The sequence below is a fragment of the Hippocampus comes genome, unplaced genomic scaffold (assembly GCF_001891065.2).
Source record: "Hippocampus comes isolate QL1 unplaced genomic scaffold, H_comes_QL1_v1.1 scaffold122, whole genome shotgun sequence".
Taxonomy (NCBI): Eukaryota; Metazoa; Chordata; class Actinopteri; order Syngnathiformes; family Syngnathidae; genus Hippocampus; species Hippocampus comes.
The window spans coordinates 4,742,074-4,762,855 of NW_017842059.1; the positions used below are offsets into that span (position 1 = coordinate 4,742,074).

The 20,782-nt window shown below is 39.7% G+C and overlaps 1 protein-coding gene across 12 annotated transcripts in view; it reads right to left on the bottom strand.

The window, feature by feature from the left end:
• Window positions 1-20,782, bottom strand: part of myo18ab (myosin XVIIIA b) — a 99,400-nt gene that overhangs the window by 15,548 nt on the left and 63,070 nt on the right. For all 12 annotated transcript variants that reach the window (XM_019861288.1, XM_019861286.1, XM_019861293.1 and 9 more), the window contains 20 exons: window positions 19,104-19,263; window positions 18,706-18,892; window positions 17,411-17,618; window positions 16,794-16,903; window positions 16,189-16,254; window positions 14,633-14,761; window positions 14,206-14,349; window positions 13,969-14,058; window positions 13,024-13,143; window positions 12,488-12,599; window positions 10,752-10,879; window positions 8,564-8,718; window positions 8,181-8,304; window positions 6,981-7,088; window positions 6,700-6,792; window positions 4,282-4,392; window positions 3,567-3,671; window positions 2,450-2,596; window positions 2,257-2,370; window positions 467-583 (listed from right to left, as the gene is read on the bottom strand). In XM_019861288.1, coding sequence (XP_019716847.1) covers window positions 467-583; window positions 2,257-2,370; window positions 2,450-2,596; window positions 3,567-3,671; window positions 4,282-4,392; window positions 6,700-6,792; window positions 6,981-7,088; window positions 8,181-8,304; window positions 8,564-8,718; window positions 10,752-10,879; window positions 12,488-12,599; window positions 13,024-13,143; window positions 13,969-14,058; window positions 14,206-14,349; window positions 14,633-14,761; window positions 16,189-16,254; window positions 16,794-16,903; window positions 17,411-17,618; window positions 18,706-18,892; window positions 19,104-19,263 — 2,528 coding nt within the window. The remainder of the gene's footprint in view (window positions 1-466; window positions 584-2,256; window positions 2,371-2,449; window positions 2,597-3,566; window positions 3,672-4,281; window positions 4,393-6,699; window positions 6,793-6,980; window positions 7,089-8,180; window positions 8,305-8,563; window positions 8,719-10,751; window positions 10,880-12,487; window positions 12,600-13,023; window positions 13,144-13,968; window positions 14,059-14,205; window positions 14,350-14,632; window positions 14,762-16,188; window positions 16,255-16,793; window positions 16,904-17,410; window positions 17,619-18,705; window positions 18,893-19,103; window positions 19,264-20,782) is intronic.

The following is a 20,782-nucleotide window of genomic DNA, read 5'->3' on the forward strand; positions in this document are numbered from 1 at the left end:
GCCAAATGCCCGGCTGCCCGGTACCGGTCCGCGTACCGGCGGTTGGGGACCCCTGTGCTAAACCAGCTGATCATAGGGTCCCATAGTGCAAGTCAGAGGTGGGGAATACAGTTTTCGAACAGGCCACACAATTTAATTGTGTAATCTGCAATATGATTTTCTAAAATAGAAAATTGTATTGTTTTAATACTTTTTAATACTTTTTAAATTTTTTTAGACCTACTCTTATTTCTTTACATTTCAATGTTTCAAAATTTTCTCTTCATGTGTTTATGTAGTTTGTGTTTTGTTCTTTTAGCCATTTATGTAAGCTTATTTTGTTTTCTTTGCTTGTCAATGCTTGGTTGGCGCTGTGTCTTTGCTTGTGTGAATCACACCAAGTTGCCTTGTGTATGAAATATGCTATGTAAGTGAAGCTGTCTTATCTATCGATCGATTATGATAGGTAAAATGAAGAGAGGGAGACCTGAGCCACAGCAGCCTTGTGCTTCTTCATAAGCTCATTCAAATCTTCCTGGTCTTCCTCCATTCTTGTCTGCAAGTCATTCTTTTCCCTTTGAAGACGACTCAGCTGTTCCTCCAGCTGGAGTGCAAGAACAAACACCAAGACAATACATTTATCCTAAGTATGTCAGACAACAGAGAAAGGCTCATCTAGGAACTAAAAGCCAGAGGTGGGCATTTACATCCGTCATCACCAGTACCGACGGAAGGTCTGTTGGTCCGTCAATGATGGGCTCCCATTTTTGCTGACGACTGGTGTTGGTAATACCGCCATATAGACTAACGGCGTTAGGAAACTCCGTTGTTTTTTCTTTCTTTTTTTTTAAATTAATGGAGTAATTTAACTGATTATTTCTCCCATTGTCGAAACACCATTATCATTATTGTACTTTAAATACGATGTGTTACACTTAATCTATTACCGTATTTTCTGCATTTATAAGTGCACTTTCGATGAATGGCCTGTCTTAAAACAGTTTTCATATATAGGGCACACCACATTATAAGGCACATAGAATAGAAGCAACAATAGTGGCTACGGTTGCGCTATGCATCCACTAGATGGTGATATGCTAAAGGAAATACAATACAATACAACACATTACAGCTTTATTTATATCGAGCCTTCACAACCGCTGCAGCTGTCACAAAGCTATGAGAACTGGTCACAAACACGGACATTTTAACGGAATTACAAAACAATAAATGAATGAGAAAAAAAAAAGTTATAAAGGCAATTGAAAAGGCACACAAACCTCGTGGGCTCACATCCACAAAGGGCTAAATATCCTTAGAAATCTTGCTTGTCTCCGCCTTTCTTCGTTTAGTCAGTAGTTTACTAAGCTTTTGGTATTTTCTTCATTTCATAATGGCTGCACAGAGCTCACAAAGTAGTTGTCTGGTTGATTGTGTGGTGGCGAATGCATATGCATATAGCTTCTAGTAAGCAGCAGATGTTGCAGACCGACAACCGTCTGTTTCAACACCTGTAAATGAAGGGCCTTTACAGCCCCAAGTTCAATTCCCTTGACAGACAAAGCTTTCTTCAAGGCGCAGTTTGTCGGCATACCCAATGTCAAAATTTAAAGACCCTAAGTTGATGTTCTATTAAACATACTTGTGAAAATGTGTGATTCCCACCTTGCATTTGATTGTGCGCATCTAGTGGTGAGGTAAAAGCTAAAAGGGAAACTAGTTTGACAAATTGACTGAGTTTATCTGTGCATTGACTGAGGGCATCTGTGTGCACTTCCTGCATGCTATCGACCATCAGGCCTTTACTTGAAACATTTCCCAGCTCTTGTGTCAATCACATTTTTATTATTCTCATTAATGATGACATGAACAAGACCGTAGAAATGTATTATAGTTTCTTACATTGAGAGATCGATAGAAAGGAATTAAACAGGACTCCACCAATCATGGAGGAATGGAGAGCAACTCAAAGAAGCCAAAGAAGATTGAAGTGGGACACCTGTTGAAGAACAGGTGTGTCCCTTAACCTCTAATGACTAGCAAAAGGGGAGAAAATGGTGCGACGTATCTACTGCTCTCCAGATGGTGAGGCTATATAAAAGTCTGACTAACGTGAGATCACCACCAATCATTCATCCCATATGTCATGATAGATTTATTTATTTCGACCCAGTAATGAATGGCATACCATGATTCGATGGTCAACTGCAAACTGCGGTGACGAGACCCTGAAAAACGACTTAAAAAGCTGAGGGAAGAGCAGAGGACAATACTGACCGCCTGTTTTGTTTTGGAGATGTCCTCCATTTGAACATGCAGATCTTCGATCTCCACCTCCATGCATTTACGGGATTTGACAGCAGCAGCACAAGTGAATTCGGACTCTTCCAGCTAGACAAAGAATCCAACAGAATAAGTAATTTATTTCGGAAAGTCTAGCGTATATGCACACAAATGTACAGACGATTACCTGGTTCTTTAGCTGCGCTATCTCTCGCTTGCTGGGTGCGTTGTTCTTGATGTGGTCTAACATGATCTGAGCATCAGCCAGCAAAGTCTTGGTCCTCTTCAGGTCTTTCCTCAGACGCTTCTCAGTCTCACTGTCACCACTTCTCACCTGAAGGTGCAAATAAGACTGGACTGATACAAATGAAGTCTGCAATATTCTTTACGTTTTATACATTTTATCAGAAATTGTAATTGTTAAACAGCATTAGTACAAATCAAAATTGAATTTGTATAAGAAATAAATAGTACAGTCAAACCTCAGAAGTTACTTGAATTTTTATGTTACAATGTTAATGTTTATGTTGAAATGTTTTATTTTTAGCAGTTTGTTTTTACAGTATTTTACATATTACCTGCTCTCTTATTACATGTCTATACAATTTATGGTGTAAAATAGAAAAAAAAATGCTTTAAAAAAAGTTGTTTTCGAGACTTGGAATGGATTAAAATGTATTACATTGATTACAATGGGAAACATGGTTTCGGTTTGCGAACAGCCTTCTGGAACGGATTATGGTCGAAGACCGAGGTATGACTGTATATGTAGAAGTTAATATAATTTCTGCTGTAGCTGCCTCTGTATGAATCTGTCAGCTGGTACGTTCCCTTTGTCATTACAGTAGAATAAAGGGGACGTGCGGAAAATTGACTTTGTATTTGCTTACGTACTGAGCAAAATACATTCAAATGGTGCCGGGTCGGGTCTCAGGAGTGGCTGCCCATCTATCAAGTGTGAAATTAGACAAGCCACCACATTTTGTGGGAGCACCTTGTTTCCGAAGAGGTCTGTGTGTGTTAGCTACCGATGCACAATTCCAATTTAAATAGCAGTGCACCCATGACAAAGCTAGGCGAAGATCTTTCATTTATAAGTATATGATATGGAAACACAAGCTTGTCAAAGCAAAAAGCTAAGCCGAGCTGCTGTCAGATGTTAAAATTAGACACAAACTGTAGCTCTGCTAATCCAAACATTGCTTTGTTGAAATTTGTAATTTTGGTATGCGATGTTTAAAGGACATTTCCATTTAGCCACTGGATATTTAATGATACCCCAATAATCATTCATCAACCTGTACCTTGTCCTGGGCTGATAGGAACTTTGACTCCATCTCTCGTTTCTCTTTGAGAACCTTCTGCTTCTCATCATACTCTTCCTCAAGCTGAACTTCCATTTGTTTTAACTAGACAAACACAGAAACATTTACAGTGTACCAACACAGATACAGTTTTGTGTCATCAATATGAAAGTTCACGTTAGAATTCTTCTTCTTCTGTAATGTTAACAAGTGTAAAAAAAAAAAAAAAAAAAAAAAAGCAAAAAAAAAACCCCAAAACTAAATGGTAATAATTTTCATCCACAGGCATGCACACAAACACACAAAAGACAAAAAGCACTTTTATATTGTACCTCCTCTATTGGTGATGGGAATTCCAGCTCTTTTCAAGCAACTCGCTCTATTAAAGCAACAACTTTGCAGTTTCCCAAAAGAACCATTCTGATTTTTTTTTTTGTTGCTTTAATTTATTACCAAAACTAACAACAATATGCTCATGGGCATTAAAAATAAAAATGTACTTTTTTAATATTTATTATTCACAACTATGCCTTTATTTATTCACTCTAAAATGTCCTGCAAAAAATATTAAGTACAAAAAAGATGAACTAACAACCCAATTCCAATGAAGTTGGGATGTTGTGTATAACATAAATGCATAAAGTATATATTGGGACTGATCAACTTTGAAAAATAATCTAATTTTTTTTTTTTTTTTTTAAATGAACCACTTTACCTTCTTGCTGCATGACTGTCTGATTTCCTCAACCTCATCATCTTTGCTCTCTATATCCTTGGAATGGGTGTGGCGCAAACGTTCCATCTCCATCTCAAGACGTAATTTAGCCTAGAAAAAAAAAGATTAGACGTAAATACATACCATTTGTCGACAATGCAGCATTGACATTTTCATTTTGTAGTTGAAGGTGATATTCATTGGAAACTTATAGAAGGGATAACAATTCTACATACTACTGTTCAAATGTCAGGTTTTTGTGATATAAAAAAAGGAGACCACGATCAATAATTTCAAATCTTTTTCCACCATCTATGCAACCTACAACATCCATCCATGTGTCCATTTTTAACACCGCTTATCCCTCGAGGACCCTGGGAATGCCTTGGGATCCCCTGGAAAGAGCTGGAAGAAGTGGCTGGGGAGAGGGAAGTCTGGGCTTCCCTACTAAAGCTGCTGCCCCCGCGTCCCGACCCCGGATAAGCGGAATAAAATGGATGGATGGATATCCTGTTCAGGGTCGCAGGCAGCTGAGGCCTAACGCAGCTCATTTCGAGCGAAAGGCCGACCAAACCCTGAAGTGGTCGCCAGGCAGTCGCAGGGACCATGTAAAGACGAACAACCATTCACACTCACATTTACACCTTCACTGAGTGCAATCTGAACCCATGTGGCCTGCACACAAGTCAGGCAAGTGCACCACTACACTGTCAGTGACCAACCTATAATATATACATATCGGTTGAAACCCCCCAAAATTGGGAAAAAAATGATTGGAAAACTGTGCAATCGACTTGGAATGTGACTGTGTTGAGAATTAACCAATAACATTCAAACCCATGTTTAACGAGAGTAGGTACTCACCCGCCATCATTTGAAGTAGGGCTGCAACTAACGCTGACTTCAATAATGCATTCATCTATTGATTATTTTGTTGATTAACTGTTGAATCGGGTAAAGAAAACCATTAAATTTCCAATCCTTTACTCAAAAACATGACATTAGTTTAAAGTGACGGTGCAGAAACAAAATTTAATTATGATACAGTTACTGGTAGAGCTGAGCAACCCAGCCGCTGGGGGGCAGTGCCCTCCCCTGGGGGTGCACTGTTCCCCAGTGCCGGTCCCAAGCCCGGAGAAATGGGGAGGGTTGCGTCAGGAATGGCATCCGGCGTGAAACTTTTGCCAAGACGGCCATGCGAGTTGGTAGGACGGTTTACAGGGGCGGATGGAAATTACTGACTCGCTGTGGCGACCCCTGAATAGGGATGTGCCGAAAGGAGAAGAAGAAGAAGACTGGTAGAGCTGAGCGATATGACGATATGTATCGTATGATGAAATGTATTGGGACGATAGAAATGAGTCTATCATGTCATTTTTCTGCAATTATCGTCAACTGACATCTGCGGCAAATCACATGTTATGAGATTGTGGGAAAGCTTGATTTGACAGGCAAATACTTTTGCTGCACAATCATGTCCCACAACTGCCACCAGGTGGTAAACTAAACAACAATATGAGGCTGTGAATAGTTCAAAAAGATAAAAAATTAAAAATAGGTGACCTACGCATGACCTGCATCAGAGGAAGGTGTTAGCGGTCAGCAGTCTCCAATCGCAACTTGCGATCAGATCATTTTTTTGGTTTATTCTCATTCAAAGTTTGTTTCATCTGCAATTCACCGAGGGCACTGTCAAAGAATGTGAATCTGGAGTGCCAGGAGCGCCATTGTAAAACAGTTCTATTTGTTTTCAAATCTTTAAATGGCCTCTCTGTGCTCCTCCACCCTAACAGGTGCCTCAGGCCTGCAGACCAGACGCTACTGGCGCTGACCTTCCGTTAAATGTTAAACAAGTCCCCTCCCTGTCCCATTTTTAAAACTCGTTTGAAGATACATCTTTATTCTTTTGCTTTTGATCCAGTATGAGGCTCACACGGTTTTATTGTTTTCTGGTGTAATGTTACTGTACATGAGTTCGTATCACAAATTTGTTTTAATTGACTTTTGTATTGTTGTTATATGTAAAATGTTTTGTTACAGCTGCAGCTGTTGTGAAAGGCGTGATATCAATAAAGTTTTATTGTATTGTAACAGTCCTTACACTGCTTTAGCCATAGCGCCTCCTGTCTACAGTACATGACGGATGATGGGGATTACAATTATTGCGCATGCGCATCACAGACAGGAGCAGGGGGAGATGAGGCGCTTTCGAGGGAAAAACAAACCATCAAATAAATAAATTCATAAATAAACAACTTGCTGACTATGACATTAATTTGACACTTTTGATCTAGTCGTGACTAGTAGACTAATTTTAGCAGCCCTACTCAGAAAGGAAACCAACTTTTTGATGAGCTAAAATATGGTTAGCGCTTCTCTAATTCCAAATGTAAATTGCTTTGTTGGTCTGTAGCGTACCTGTTCCAACATCTGGATGGTTCCTGCTTGCTCATCAAGCTCCTCCTCCTGGTCCTTCACCTTTGCCTCCATGTCACGTAACTGCTTTCTCACCTGGATCACAAAAAATATCAAACATTTACTTCAAATAAAATGTAGATTTTGTAATATAAGGTAGATTTTCTTTTGGTATTTCAGAGAGAGCCATTAGCTCAGACGTATGCTAGATGTGATAAATGTGAGCTAAGACACATCTGTATATCGCAGTTGATTTATGCTTCAAAATCAGAGAGCAAAAGGACCTTGGCTAGTGATGCTTCATCCTTGGACTCTTGCGAGTTGAGATCCTGCAGCTCAGCCTCGAGCTGGTCCAATTTAAGATTGACTGCACACACCTCCAGGTCCTTGTCCTGTACAACCAAACAGAGAAGAAAAGAAGGCCAAGCAGGTCAGCATGAACATACAGTACAATACAAAAAATAGGAAGACCCACAAACCAATTATTGCGCGCCATTTTTTCCATGCATCGTGCCTTCAAGTGTGTTTTAAAGTGCTGTCCAGATTTGTTTTCAAGATCTTCCAAAATTATTACATGAGGATAACTATAATAAAAGGCTGGATAAAAAATTTTATCCAGGTATGCTTTATTTATTTCTGCGTCGATATGCTAAGTTAAGTGATTAAGAAGTGCAGTCCACGTTCACATATGCTTCATGAATCATGAAGTGATATCTGAGAAGTAGCAAAGCCACTTCATTCATGTTTATCAGTCTATATGATATATAGACTGGGTGATTACAAAGTGCAGTCAGTCCACATTACATACTGTACCATAATATGCAGAAAGTGGTAAAGCTACTAATTTGTTTACATTATTGTAATCGGCACTTTAGTTTGCGCCTTAACGATTTGCAGTAAAGTTTTTATTTACGTCACACCCGTGTGGCAGAATTATGTCGGTGGTGAACACTTACCAAACTGCAAGTCAAAGTATTTCCCAAGTTTATAACTGTAATTATAGTAAAATGACCTTCATATTAATTTATGCTTTATTTGTCTTTGCCTTAGGATCTAATACTGCTTGTTGTAATAAAGATTAATTGTTGAAAAGTAAGTACGTTAGAAAAGGACCTTGAAATAAAATAACCCCAAATCAAATGGCAATTGCAATTTAGAGGGAAAAAAAATTTGCAATTAGATTATTTTCTATAATCGTTCCGCCCTATTTTTCTTGCAAATAAGGTCATCTTCTAAATTATGTACTGTATCAGATCAAAGAGGTGTAAAAAACAAAAATGAAGATCTACTGTCTATTGTCTCATCTTTTAACGAACCTAAATGCTTTCATTCTGCATCTCAGAGAAATTTGCCACATGTTTCAATACATTTGGAGGGTTGTTTCTGCATCAACAATTCTGGTAAAGCGCCCAGTGATGTAAATAGACCCAATACAAACACGCTATAAAGAAGATGTGCAAATGGAGCAAGTGTACATACAGTACCTCAACCTGTTGTTTTAGACTGAAGACCTCTCCAGTCAGCATGTCTTTCTCTCTGGCCAGTTTCTCTCTGAAGGTCTTTTCCCTCTGGACCTCATCCTGGGCTGCACTAAGCTCGCTGTCAAACCTGCATATGAACACAAATAACACAGGTTCATAACATGAACAGACTAAGAAACAGACTATGTTGTGAGTTAAGGACATTCATCTTGTCTTGTATTGCAATTGTTTGTTTTTCTTTTCTAATTGTCTTAAGAAAAGAAAAAAAAACATTCATTAGGATCATGTTGCTACTCTGCTGACATTTCCAGTATGTGGCAAAAGAGACAGATGAGGTCAGGCAGTGTCTGAGAGTGCATTTTTTTATGCTTGGCTCGTATACTAACTTCCTCTGCTTCTTCTCCAGATCATGGTTACGGCTCTGTTGGCCCTCCAGGTGAAGTTTGGTGTCCTGCAGTTCGGCCGTGAGTCTCTGCGCTTTTTTCTTTAGCTGCTGGATATTTCGTTGCGATTCTTCATTATCTGCTTGTAGGTCGCTGATCTACACAAAGCCAGAAGAGAAAAACTGAGATTTAGATCTGCAATAACTCTATATTCTAACATCAAACCACATACAGTCATACCTCGGTTTTCGACCATAATCCGTTCCAGAAGGCTGTTCGAAAACCGATTTGTTCAAAAACCGAAACCACGCTCTTTAAAAAAAAAAAATCTCTATTGTACACGTCTGTTCACCATGGAACGCTAAACGAGGATGCTTCCTCGTCTACCCGAGGAGGCGTCACTTCCTCGAGTAAGGAAGGCGAGAGGAGTCAAGTGACGCATTCAAGTGCGCTCAGTTTGTTTGAGAACCGAAATTCGGTTGTCATCCGAGGCATAAAAAACTCGAATTTTTTGGTCGAAAACCGATTTGGTCGAGAACATAGACGTTCGAAAATCGAGGTTTGACTGTAATTGGACAAATGACTATAGCTGCTTTAATCCATTTTACATAAACCTCAGATCTACGTTACAAGTTACATTAGGGCCAGTTTAACAATCATCATTAAGTTGCATACAAGGCACTGGGGTTGTGAAAAAAAAAAAAAAAGATCTTCCTTTTGTCCACATTGATCAGCAAAGCTGACAGCAAAACAGCCGCGGAGCATGGTGACACCATAATATTTAACGGTACGGTCCGATGTCTCCTCTCTACTCCTCCCAGTAGATTTCTGTCAGGTTTGAAGGTCAGCAGTCTTCCCAGTCATTATCAGCCTATTCATTTTTAACTGGCAGTAAGACTGATTTGTGCATTGGTGGTTCCTGAGTTGACCATCGTAACTAATCTACATTCAAATGAATGTGACTTAGGGTTTTGCGGTACTAAATGAATAAATTAAATGCCTGAATTAGGTGCAAGGGGAAAGTCAATGTACACTCTTGAGAACAGATGCTAAAAGGAGTGCGAATGTGGCAACAGTTTATCAGACCATAGCGAGGAGAAGCTTGATAGATGGATACCTCCAGTTACAGTATATGCAGCTTCAAGAAAGGTATGTTGCCCCTTCAGAATGTTTTGGCTTTCTGCATAAATATAAAATGTTCAGGATTTTTTTTTTCTTAAATGCATAACACACAAGCAATTAAATGTTTTCATGTTTTTACTGAACACAGCTCTTAACCCTTTCATGCACCAATAATGATAAACTGTAACCTAATAACATGATAAGCTGTCTACTGTCGTAACCGTTGTCCCTGAAAGGGTTAAACATCACAGTGCAGAGAGGCCAACATATTGTGAACTGAACCAGAATTTGCAAATCATAGCTGCACAACAGAGGGCAGAGCACCTTTAATGTACCACCTCCAATCTCGTAACATTGATTGAACTTTATGTAGGCTGACTCCAGACTCCGATTAACTGCAGTCCAATTATTTTTTTTTTCCACCCTCCACTGTGAATGTTTTCATGTTGCGTCCAATGAAAATCATGACACCATAACTGTGTGGTATAATTTTAAGCAGGCTGTGTTGATTGCTGTGACTTTAGATGGGTGGTTCTTAATCTTTGTTTGATCGAACCCGAGAGGTTCAGTGAATCATTCTCAGGGGTTCGACAGAGCCTCTGCCATGGAGGTTAAGACACACTCGACTCAACATGTCAATTAGTTATGACACGCCTGCTTGGCAATCACTGGCTGGTTCATTTTGTGCACAATTAAAAAAAAGTGTGTTGAAAAAAAAATTCTATTTTTGTTTTTAATAAATGTGTTTTTTTATGTCTTGAATTTGTAAAAAAAAAAATCATATTTTTATTTTTAATTATATTACATTTTAATTATATTTTAAATTTTTTAATGAAGGGTTTGGTGAATGTGCCTATGAACTGGTTGGATGCCTCTAACAATTTGAAGAACCACTGCTTTAGATGAAGACCAGATTACATTATGTGACCAATTTATGCAGAAAACTAGGTCATTTCAAAGGGTTCGCACACTTTTCCTTGCAATGTCAATTAGTCAAAACAACCATTACTAGAATCAATGACTGTCAATCGTGTATGCCAATAGGTACATGATGCAATTATTCTCTTACCCTCCTCTCCAGCTGTCGTTTGTTCTGCTGCTCTACTTCCAGCTTGTCATCAAACTCCTGCTGCAGTCGCTTCTTGGTAAACTCAATTTCTCTGATGGCTCTTTCATACTTCAGCCTCCACTCCCCCCCTGTCACATAAGCACACTTATGGTTCACACACTTGAGAAAGTTGAATTTACCATTATGATTGTAATTTCAAAAACCAGGACTCAAAAACAGAATCTCATAGAGCGCATTCTGCAGACTGCTTGCCAGGATTCGGATTTCAGGGGTCCGGGAAATTATAACTGGGCCACTCCACCGAATCGGTTCCTTTTGCTTTTTGGGGAACAAAACTGGTTATCAGGAGGGAAAACTGTGTGTTAGAAACAAGTATTAAGAACATGTGATATGTGTGCGAGTGGGATTCTTAAGTTTATTGCCCATGTTTTTATAATTTGCTTTGAATCTCCTGACGCACAGCTCAAACACTGTTTAACTTTGTAAAACATTTTATCTGTGCTTCTAACTTGATTGATGAAAACAGCAACATCTCAGTTCTCTGTCCTGTTGCACAACTCCAGGACTCACTTGTCGACCAACAACTGCAATGGCATGAGAGCAAAGAATCTTGAGCGCTTGGATTGATTATGATTTGGTTTTACTGAAAAGCACCATTTGTTTTTGCATTTTCATTTTTTGCAGTTATTTTAGGGTATTTTATGTTTAATTTGATTCATTTTGGAATATTATTTAATACTGACCCTTTTAGTTCATACTCATGTTCAAAAAGTTTTCTTTTAGTGTCTTCAATCAGTCAATCAATATTGAGTTTGACATCAACAAAATACTTGTTTTATATGCAAAAATAAACTGTCACCAATGTTTGTCCACCAAGAAGGACTTGCGAAATCAAACTGGAGCTGCACCATAATGATTTTCAACAATAATAAATGATTAGCTCATCAGCAAGTTCTGTCGAGGCCTGAAATGGTCATGAACAATTTAATCAGGTGTGTTAGAGTTGCGAGGGATCTAAAAGCAGGCAGAATATGGCTCTCGGGGAACCCTACACCTGGCCTAGATCTAAAACAGGGGTGTCAAACATACGGCCCGCGGGCCGGGACCGGCCCGCAAGGAGGTTCAATCAGGCCCGCAGGATAATTTAAAAGTGAAAAAAAAATGCATAAAAGACACAGAATTAATATTTTTAATAAGGTGCAATTCATTGAATATCCGCAAGGGGACACTGTTTTGATCAGAGAAAAAGACAACAGCAGCCTCAGTCCGTCACTGAGACAGACCCATGACAGCAGACGCTATCAATAGCACTCTCACATTTACACATTTAATAGCACTCTCCTTAGTTTGTAAGGTGTAGGCAGGGATTACATTTAGATTTTATATGCACATGTAAATGGTTTAAAACTTCCTTTCTTTATAAATCTCGTTTAATCTTAAAGTGCATTACTATATTTTTCAATACCAATTACTTGTTAAAGTTTGTACAATCAGTGGGATCAGTTGCAATGCATATTTGTGAATGATAAAAGTAAATTGCACATTTGTCGAAGGAAATGTAAGGTGCTTCCTGTATCATTTTAATGGTCCGGCCCACTTGACATCTACCGAGGCCGTATTTGGCCCACCATGTGAAATGAGTTTGACACCCCTGATCTAAAACATAGATAAATATGAGCAGGAGTCTCTCCATATTAGTTATTCTTGCTGTTCTTCAGTCTTTGCACTTGTCTTACCTGATTCGTCATCATCCAGCACTCCATTGAGTTCAGAGGCCCTGATGAGACGAGCCTCCATCACTTCCATCTCCATGGATTCCATCTGTTTCTTCATGTTGTCAAACTGGGCCTAATGGGTACGTGAAAGAAAAAGATTGCTTTGAGCATATGCAAAAAAAGCCAAAGTACTGAGATAGCATTTTTGTTCGTTTGTTTGTTTTTCTGTGCAAAAATCCCAAAAATTTGGGTCAGAGTGAAGCTCGATCAATTTCTGACCCAAATTGGGTTATTTTTGACCCAGTACGGTTTGTTTGCCTGGTTAGATGAACACAGACTTGAACATTTACAGTAATGGTGTACAAAGTCGGAAGTGCGTACTTATTCAAACAACACTGAAACAGCATCTCTTTGCCCAGAACAGCACGGTACATTGTCACGCTAACCAACCACACAATAAGTTGAAATAAATGTGTTGTTATACACACATGTATCTTACAAGCAGGTGTGTGTGCGTGTGTGTGCGCGTGTGTGTGTGTGTCTGCGCGCGCATCTACCTGCAGGTCCTTCATGTCCTTCTCAAGACGGAGTCGCTCAGATGTTTCAGTTTCCAGGAGCTGGGAGGCCGACTCCCCTGTATTGCGCTCATCAGTCAACTCTGATGACAGCTCAGTGATCTGATCACACACACATACACGCACACGCACGCGCACACACACACACACACACACACATACTTCAGCACAGGTGCAACATCATTCAAAATAGAAGGAACATTTGTTTCTAGATTTTGATACTTTTGCACATTGTCTCACAGTTGTCACTGGGTGGTACCATCGCACTACGGTTCACTTACATTACGGAATGTCCTTCCATACTTATTTGTCATGTCCTTGTTATGATGATACTAATGCAGCGTGTTAGACCGGAGACAAATTCCTTGTGTGTTCTACATACTTGGCCAAAAAAGATGATTCTGATTCTGAGATCAGAAAATACAAATAAATATAAACCATTTTTCAAACCTTGGTATCTTGGTAAGAATTTATGTTACACACTACTTATCATCCATCCATCCATCCATCCATCCACTTTCTAGTCCGCTTATCCTCACAAGGGTCGCGGACATGCTGGGGCCGATCCCAGCTGTTTTCGGGCAGTAGGCGGGGTACACCCTGAACCAGTTGCCAGCCAATCGCAGGGCACACCGAGACGAACAACCATCTGCGCTCACACTCATAGCTGGGGACGATTTGGAGTGTTCAATCAGCCTGTCATGCATGTTTTTGGAATGTGGGAGGAAACCAGAGTACCCGGAGAAAACACACAGGCACAGGAACAACATGCAGACTCCACAAGTAAGACTGGAGCCAGAATCGAAGCCTGCACCTCTGCACTGTGAGGCCAATGTGCTGACCAGTCGACCATCGTGCTGCCACTTATCAAACCATTGTAATTAAGACCTGGGTTTTTTTTTTTGGTCTGTATTTTTGCAAGTTTACCCTGCTCTCAAGACGGTCACTGTTGAGTCTCAGTTCATTCCTTTCTTTCTCAACCTTCTCCAGCTTTTGTTTCAGCTGAAGGATCTCTTCCTAGAATAAGATGCATGTAGAAAATTAGTCCGTGTAGTCATCAATTCACTCATTTAAATGTTGAACTCTTTGTTATTAAATGATTTTGTTGGGAAATGAAATTCAAATAAAGCAGAAAACAGCTGATGGTATATGTTTTATGCTTACATCTTTTCCACGGATTTGTTCTTCAGTGAGTTGCACCTCAATTAGAGGTCTGACTGTCGTGAAAAGCTTCCACCATGGCCAGTCTTTGACCCCACGGTTCTTTTTGATGTTTTTCTGGATACAACGGATTGCTAAATCCTGGATCTGTCAGACAGAAACCATAGAGAATTGAAAGTCAGGTGACAAGAACAAAACAAGCCCGAATCGAAGAACACTAATAAATGTACAAGTTTGCTTGCTTGCTTTGTAGTATTTATACTGACGTTGAGTTCCTGAAATGATCATCGTTTCATAATTTTTTTCTCATAATGCCGCGGGGTAAGCGCATGCGCAAGTAAAAACGCCGCTGTTCAGTCTGTTTCAGTTGTGGAGCATGTTGTGCAAAGAACCTAGGTGTTACCTTTCCCTACATGTGTAACAATCTTACCTTCCTCTTTTTGAAAGCTTGCCTGGCCAAATAGCCCCTGCATGCACCCTGGAACAGAGAGATATTTCTTCTGGTCTGAACCACTCGCTGCTCCTCAAGCCTTGACAGAGTCCCTGCTCTGAAGAAAACCTGAGCGAGGAGAAGAGAAAAGCTTGACATCAGAGGGCATATAAAAGAACAAAACCCCAAGACATTAAGTTAAAGGCGCACGTCATACCTACCAAATCATATCTATGACTTTTGTTCAATGGAGCGAGTTCTGCCTTGCAGTAATGCACGGATCTCTCAATCATGCTATTATTGGTACAGTATACAGTTGTTGTTTTCATCATGCCTCTATCTATGGAGTATTACTGTCACAGGGCTGATAAAAGAATGTCATTATCCTCTACAACACCAAGCAAACCAGCAAGGTAAGTTTGGATAACTTTTGAAAGTTATTTTATTATTATTATTTTTTTTAAGAATAATCTTGTGCTGTATTGGAAATGTTTAGGTCAGAATAAAAGTACAACATCATTTACTACTCTATTCAGCGTTTTTAGATCAAGAAAGAAGTACTTCTTCAATTCAACAGACAATGGGCTCAAATTGAAATCCCCGCCCAATTAATCTGTTAAACCAACGTTCCACTGTACATACATGGTGAACTTGAGGATCTACACAATACCACACAGACAAGCTCATCAGTGGAGAAAATTGGAGGTAAAGTCATTCCTTGGACTTACACGGACGGGCTCACTAATCCTGACTGGTGTCACATGATCGCAGCAATGAAATGAATTCAGAAGTCTCCAGAAACTTCGACCTGCAGAAATGTTCTCTGCCAACGTAACCCATGTGTTACAATTTCTACAATTTTTGTAGATTTTTGCGTATTGTCATCTTTAAATCAAAGACAAAGCATAAAAATTGTGTGATATGAAATATTCAAATTCATGCTTTATTTATATCGATTTATATTTATGTTTTGGTCATAGCACAATACCGCTTTTATTGTCCATAGAGGGCAAAAATACAAAGAAAAAATAAGAACTATATGTGTATGTATAGCACTGATGCCACTGAACATGTCGAGTGGTTGAAAGTAAAATAAATATTCAGGAATAATACTTTTACAATTTTTGTAAAATTGTATGTTGCGTTATATAAACTTATTTACATCGACTGCAGCATATGGGTAAAGAAAGATGCAACCAAACAGACTGGGACATCCTTCGTCATGGGGCTAGATCATGACCCAAAACACTTCTCAAAAAGATGAATGAGTTCATACAGGGGCAGGTCATGGAAGGTGATGCGTCAAACCAAGAACTTGATGGGTAACAGGATTCGTATCGTTATTGCAATCAAAGAATTTGCAACTGAATTTTAAATATCACACTATCCTTTGCTCACAATCATTGTGAAATCTGATCAATGAAATTGAGTGGACATAACTGATGGCTGTAAATGAAAATTTTTGCAAGGGCCTAATCAATGTCTACACGAGAACGAAACAGTTCACCGATAAGCACATTTGTAATGTCAATGAAAAGAGTATGTCCTCCACTCACCTTGCTCAGTCCCATGTGGTAGTTGCTTTTCTCCAAATCCAAGGACTCCAGCAATTCCTCCACTGCCTGGAAACCAAAAATACAATCAGCTGACACATTTATATTAACAACTTAAATAAAATGACATTATTGCCTTTAGAATGTAGGGCTCGACTTACACCCAGATAAAATATATCTGCTATTGGAAGACAGGCGTACAGTGTCTACGTCGCTACTATGTGTGACAATTTATCTCTGGACATTGTTGATGATGTCACTCACAGCTCTCAAAATTGTTGCCAAAAGATGTTTTTCTTTTTTTCTTATTCAGGACATTTTATGTGGACGTATTTTACTATGGCTAATGTTTATGCTTATTTTCCAAATGTTTTCAAAGATTCACATCTGATTCATTTTCAGTGAAGACAGCAGGAGAGTGGAGAGCTCCTGGTCTAGCGCCCAGGCCTTTGACAGAGATTCACCTGGATCTCCTGACTGTAAGGTAGATGTGCACTAACCACTATCGTATCATGTAGTGAATATTGTACAATGGGAAAAAAAGGGCAAATGGCTATTATTTCATCCCTCACTTCAGATTTATGAACACAGAAAAATATTACACTCACCCTCTTCTCATCAGTCACAATGTAGTGACGGCCATGCTTCTTGGTCAAATGTGGTGCCAGGACATCAAAACGCCTTCGGAACTCAGAGAAGACCATGTGGTCTGGGTATCCTGAATGCAAGTTGGACGAATGACAGCAAAGTCAGCAAAACAGAAAACAGAATGTCAAGACAAAAGGGGCCTTTGCATCTCAAAAACAGGCAAATGCATCTTAAGTTTCTTGAGATGACCACAGACAGTTTGGGAAAAAGATTTTACCGCGTATACTACTCAATACTAAAATTACAGAACGATTGGTCAAATTGGGATAAGAACAAAATAGAAAAAAAAAATCCTTGGTCACTGAAATACCAACAAGAGAAATCTAACAAATCAATAAGATTTGCAAAAACGGTACGAACAACACTGTCAATTGTACAATGAATGCAGATAATTGCCAAATCTGATTCGTCAGGCATGTTTCTCAAATGTTTGAATATTTCACCTTTGTCACAAGAAGAAAAAGGTCAAAGTACACACTTATGTTTACACAAACAGCCTTAATAGTAAGCTCAAAACACATTGACCCATTCACAAACTGATTTGAATTATAATTTGTTTCGGGAGAAAACTATCTACCTTGTCTGTAGATGCGCAGCGCATCAAGCAGTTTCGATCCTCGGAGCTGAGCTCTGAGAAGACCCACATCCAACGTCATGAGGCCTGAATCGGCACTCTCTGCATGTGTAACACGCAGCTCGTTTCCTCCCACCACTGCCTCAGCTTTGGGCAGCAGGCAATGGACAAAATGGACTTTGGAGCGACGCACCATGTCAATCAGGGCATCCTAAAAGAAACACGTGTTTCAATTTCCTACTGCTTTTTCTCTCATATGACTTGATCCCACTGTTTTAGAAATCAATGGAGATTACCGGTACTGTAATCAACGCAACCAGGAGCTTACATTGTGGATACAATAGTATACCTCTGACCACCTCCCCTCCCATAAAAACAAACAGTTGGTGCAATTTGATTTCTGACAGTAAAATACTGAAGTAGACTCGATTATTACTGTATATATTTCTGCGCGAGTCTGTGTCTCTGAAGCCTTTGGAGTTGCTTTCAAGAGTTACCGCATTTGTGATGTGACGATATGACACTGGTGATAACAATAACAATAAAAATGTACTCACCTGTAAATAGTATGTTGTTGTTTGGCATATGGGTTTGTTTTTTTATTTTTATTTTTCAAGTGTGGTAAAGTGTATATGGTACTGTAAAATTGTGACTGAGTGAAGGTTTTACAGTATGTCATATTACAGAAAAAGCAATGTTGGATTATTGATTATTGAATTGTCTGGTTTCGTTGGCCTTTGCTTGACTGCATCGTCCCTGTTAAATAAAAGATGTGTGAACAATAGGGAAGTGTCCTGTGTTGTGTTTGTCGCCACGACCTGGGGCTGGCTGTGTCGTGAGTATTGTCAGCCCCAGTCCCTCGTGTGTTTTAGGTTAAACTACCTCTCGATTAGTCCAGCCAAATTAGTTCCTCGCCATAACCATCATCTATCCACTTCACTCGTGTCCATTATTCATTCACGTCTTTAGGGAACTTCGCCATAAATCATTTTGGTTCATTCATTTACAGTATTTACTTAGGCTGCACTAAGGCAGTGGGAATTTGGGAGTATTTACTCAAACATGGTCCCGCTGCGCTGTATCGCTTGTCCCCCACCCGTGCTAATACTCGCTTGAATTCCCCCCCCCCAGGATTTGTACTGATTTGAGTTTAGATAGGCCAAACTATGGCGGCACACCGCCAACAACTCCCACACTTATGTGAAGACATTTCCCCAGTTGCTATCATGTTGAGGGGTCGTAAGTAGCTAGCTAGCTAGATAGATAGATGTTTTGCTTGTTTGTTTGTTTTTACTTACCACTTGAAGTTTGACCTGAATACACAAACTCTTCTTCTTGACAGCAGCTACACCTGTAGTGAAGGTCTTCCTCATGCTAGTGGCCCGTCGCAGTGCTAGTTGTGAGCTTCCTTCCAGACCAGCAATGGAGCCTGATAACACCGTCGCCCCACTTGCTCGGCTCATAAACAACCCGCTGATGTTTTTCCTTTGGGGTGACACAAAGCATTATGTACAGTATGTAGTTTGAATAAAGGATTCACTTGGCTTTTACAAATAATAATACAAAACACAATCTGCACAATTTATACATTGCAAGCTTAAAGTTAGCGCTCCATGTGGTGGCTGGTTGGTGCGAGTTAGCAGTATGACTGATCCCTTTGAAGCAGTGATATAATACTAATATCAGAGGGTCTTACTTTTGGGAGTCTTGCAGCAGAGTCGCCGCGTTCTGGGCAGCAGGGTTATGCTTGGCATGGCTAAGCCAGCCTTGGGTATTATACTCCACCCAGTCCGTTCCATGACTGTGGCCCAACAGAAAGAGATGGGGTTTCTGTCCTCGCAGCAACAAACTGTTTCCTGAAATACAAAGTGTATTCATTCTTTATTATCTTTTTTGTCTATTCGTGTCTTGCATATTAGTCCCCCCAGGAATCTCCATAAAAATAGTGTTCATTCTGTGAAGAACAATCCTGATTCTGCAGAGAGCAAATCTTGATTCGACAGCTTGAAAGTTGTTTATCTGTGGGCATGAAAAAAAAAAACTGACCTAAAATGACCAGTTATAAAGCAAGTACATATACTAATGAGGTAAAAATTATTTTAGTACATTATCTGCAGAACCAAAATACTGTGGAACATTGTGGTTATAAAATAATCAACATCAGTATTCTCTGAGTACTTTTACAGCAGATTTAATAGATAATGATAATAATAATTAGAGCTGTCAGTTTAGCGCGTTATCGGCATTAATTTAAATGAATTTTAACGTGATAAAATTTTTTCTCGTGAGATTAATGCGGCAACACGTCGCAGCGGATGTTACCTTGGTCTATAAATAAACCGGAAACAAAACAACAAGCACGCTGCACAAGTCCACGTCCATGTCTGTTTTGCCAGCCATGGCAGTGCGAGACACCGAAAACGGATACTTAAAGAGTTTATGAATGGAAAGTTTACTTTTAAAAAGTTGCCAGATTGCTCCACTGACAAGACCAAAGTTACCTGTATGTTTTGCAGTCGTAAACTGAGCTATCAATGTAGCATGTCAAGTCTGAAATACCACTTAATGGCCAAGCACACAGCTAATGCGAGTACTCCGCCCCCTCGTCTAAGACAGGCAGCTATGGATAATTTCAAAGCGAAGAATATGGATAACACGAGAAAGAGCAAATTTGCTGAAGCCATAGCTAAATGTATGGCTACTGCATGCAAGCCTGTCAACATTGTCCACAGCTCGACTCAAGCTGAAATCATTCGCATTGCATCAAACGACTGCACTACGGATTGCCAGCGAGCACATCCATTAAAAGCTACAGAAATTGTAACGGTGAAAAAAACGTAGCGGTGAAGGCTAAGGTACACCAAACGGGAGAAGACACTGTTTCGGGAGAGAAATAAGAGACTAGGTTGATGAGCCTCTGGTGAATAAAGAGCAGGTAGCCTGTTGAGTACGATGTATGCCACTGACACAATTGTTACTTGTTTGGAACTATTTTGTGTGGAAGGTTACCATGTTCCGTGTCCATATAAATAAAGGGGGTGGAGCTTCTCTGTGTTCGTCTGACAGTGACGGTGCACTGAGGCACGTCGAGAGTTCAGCGGTGCAGTGGGAGCGACCACGCTGAAAATAAGAAGTGTTGTGCCTCGAACCAAGTGTAGTCATCCGAAATGATGTCTACACAAAAACACAGAGAGACTTCCGCGCAAGAAGGACCAACAGAATCAACATAGCCTGACTGATGTGTTCAAAGCAAACTTGAGAAAAACGAAGTATGCAACCATGGCTTAAATCTACAATAGGCTGAGTACTAGTTTACCTTAGATGTGCACTTTATAATTTTATATTGCTCTGTTTTGATTCCCTAAAAAGAGCTGT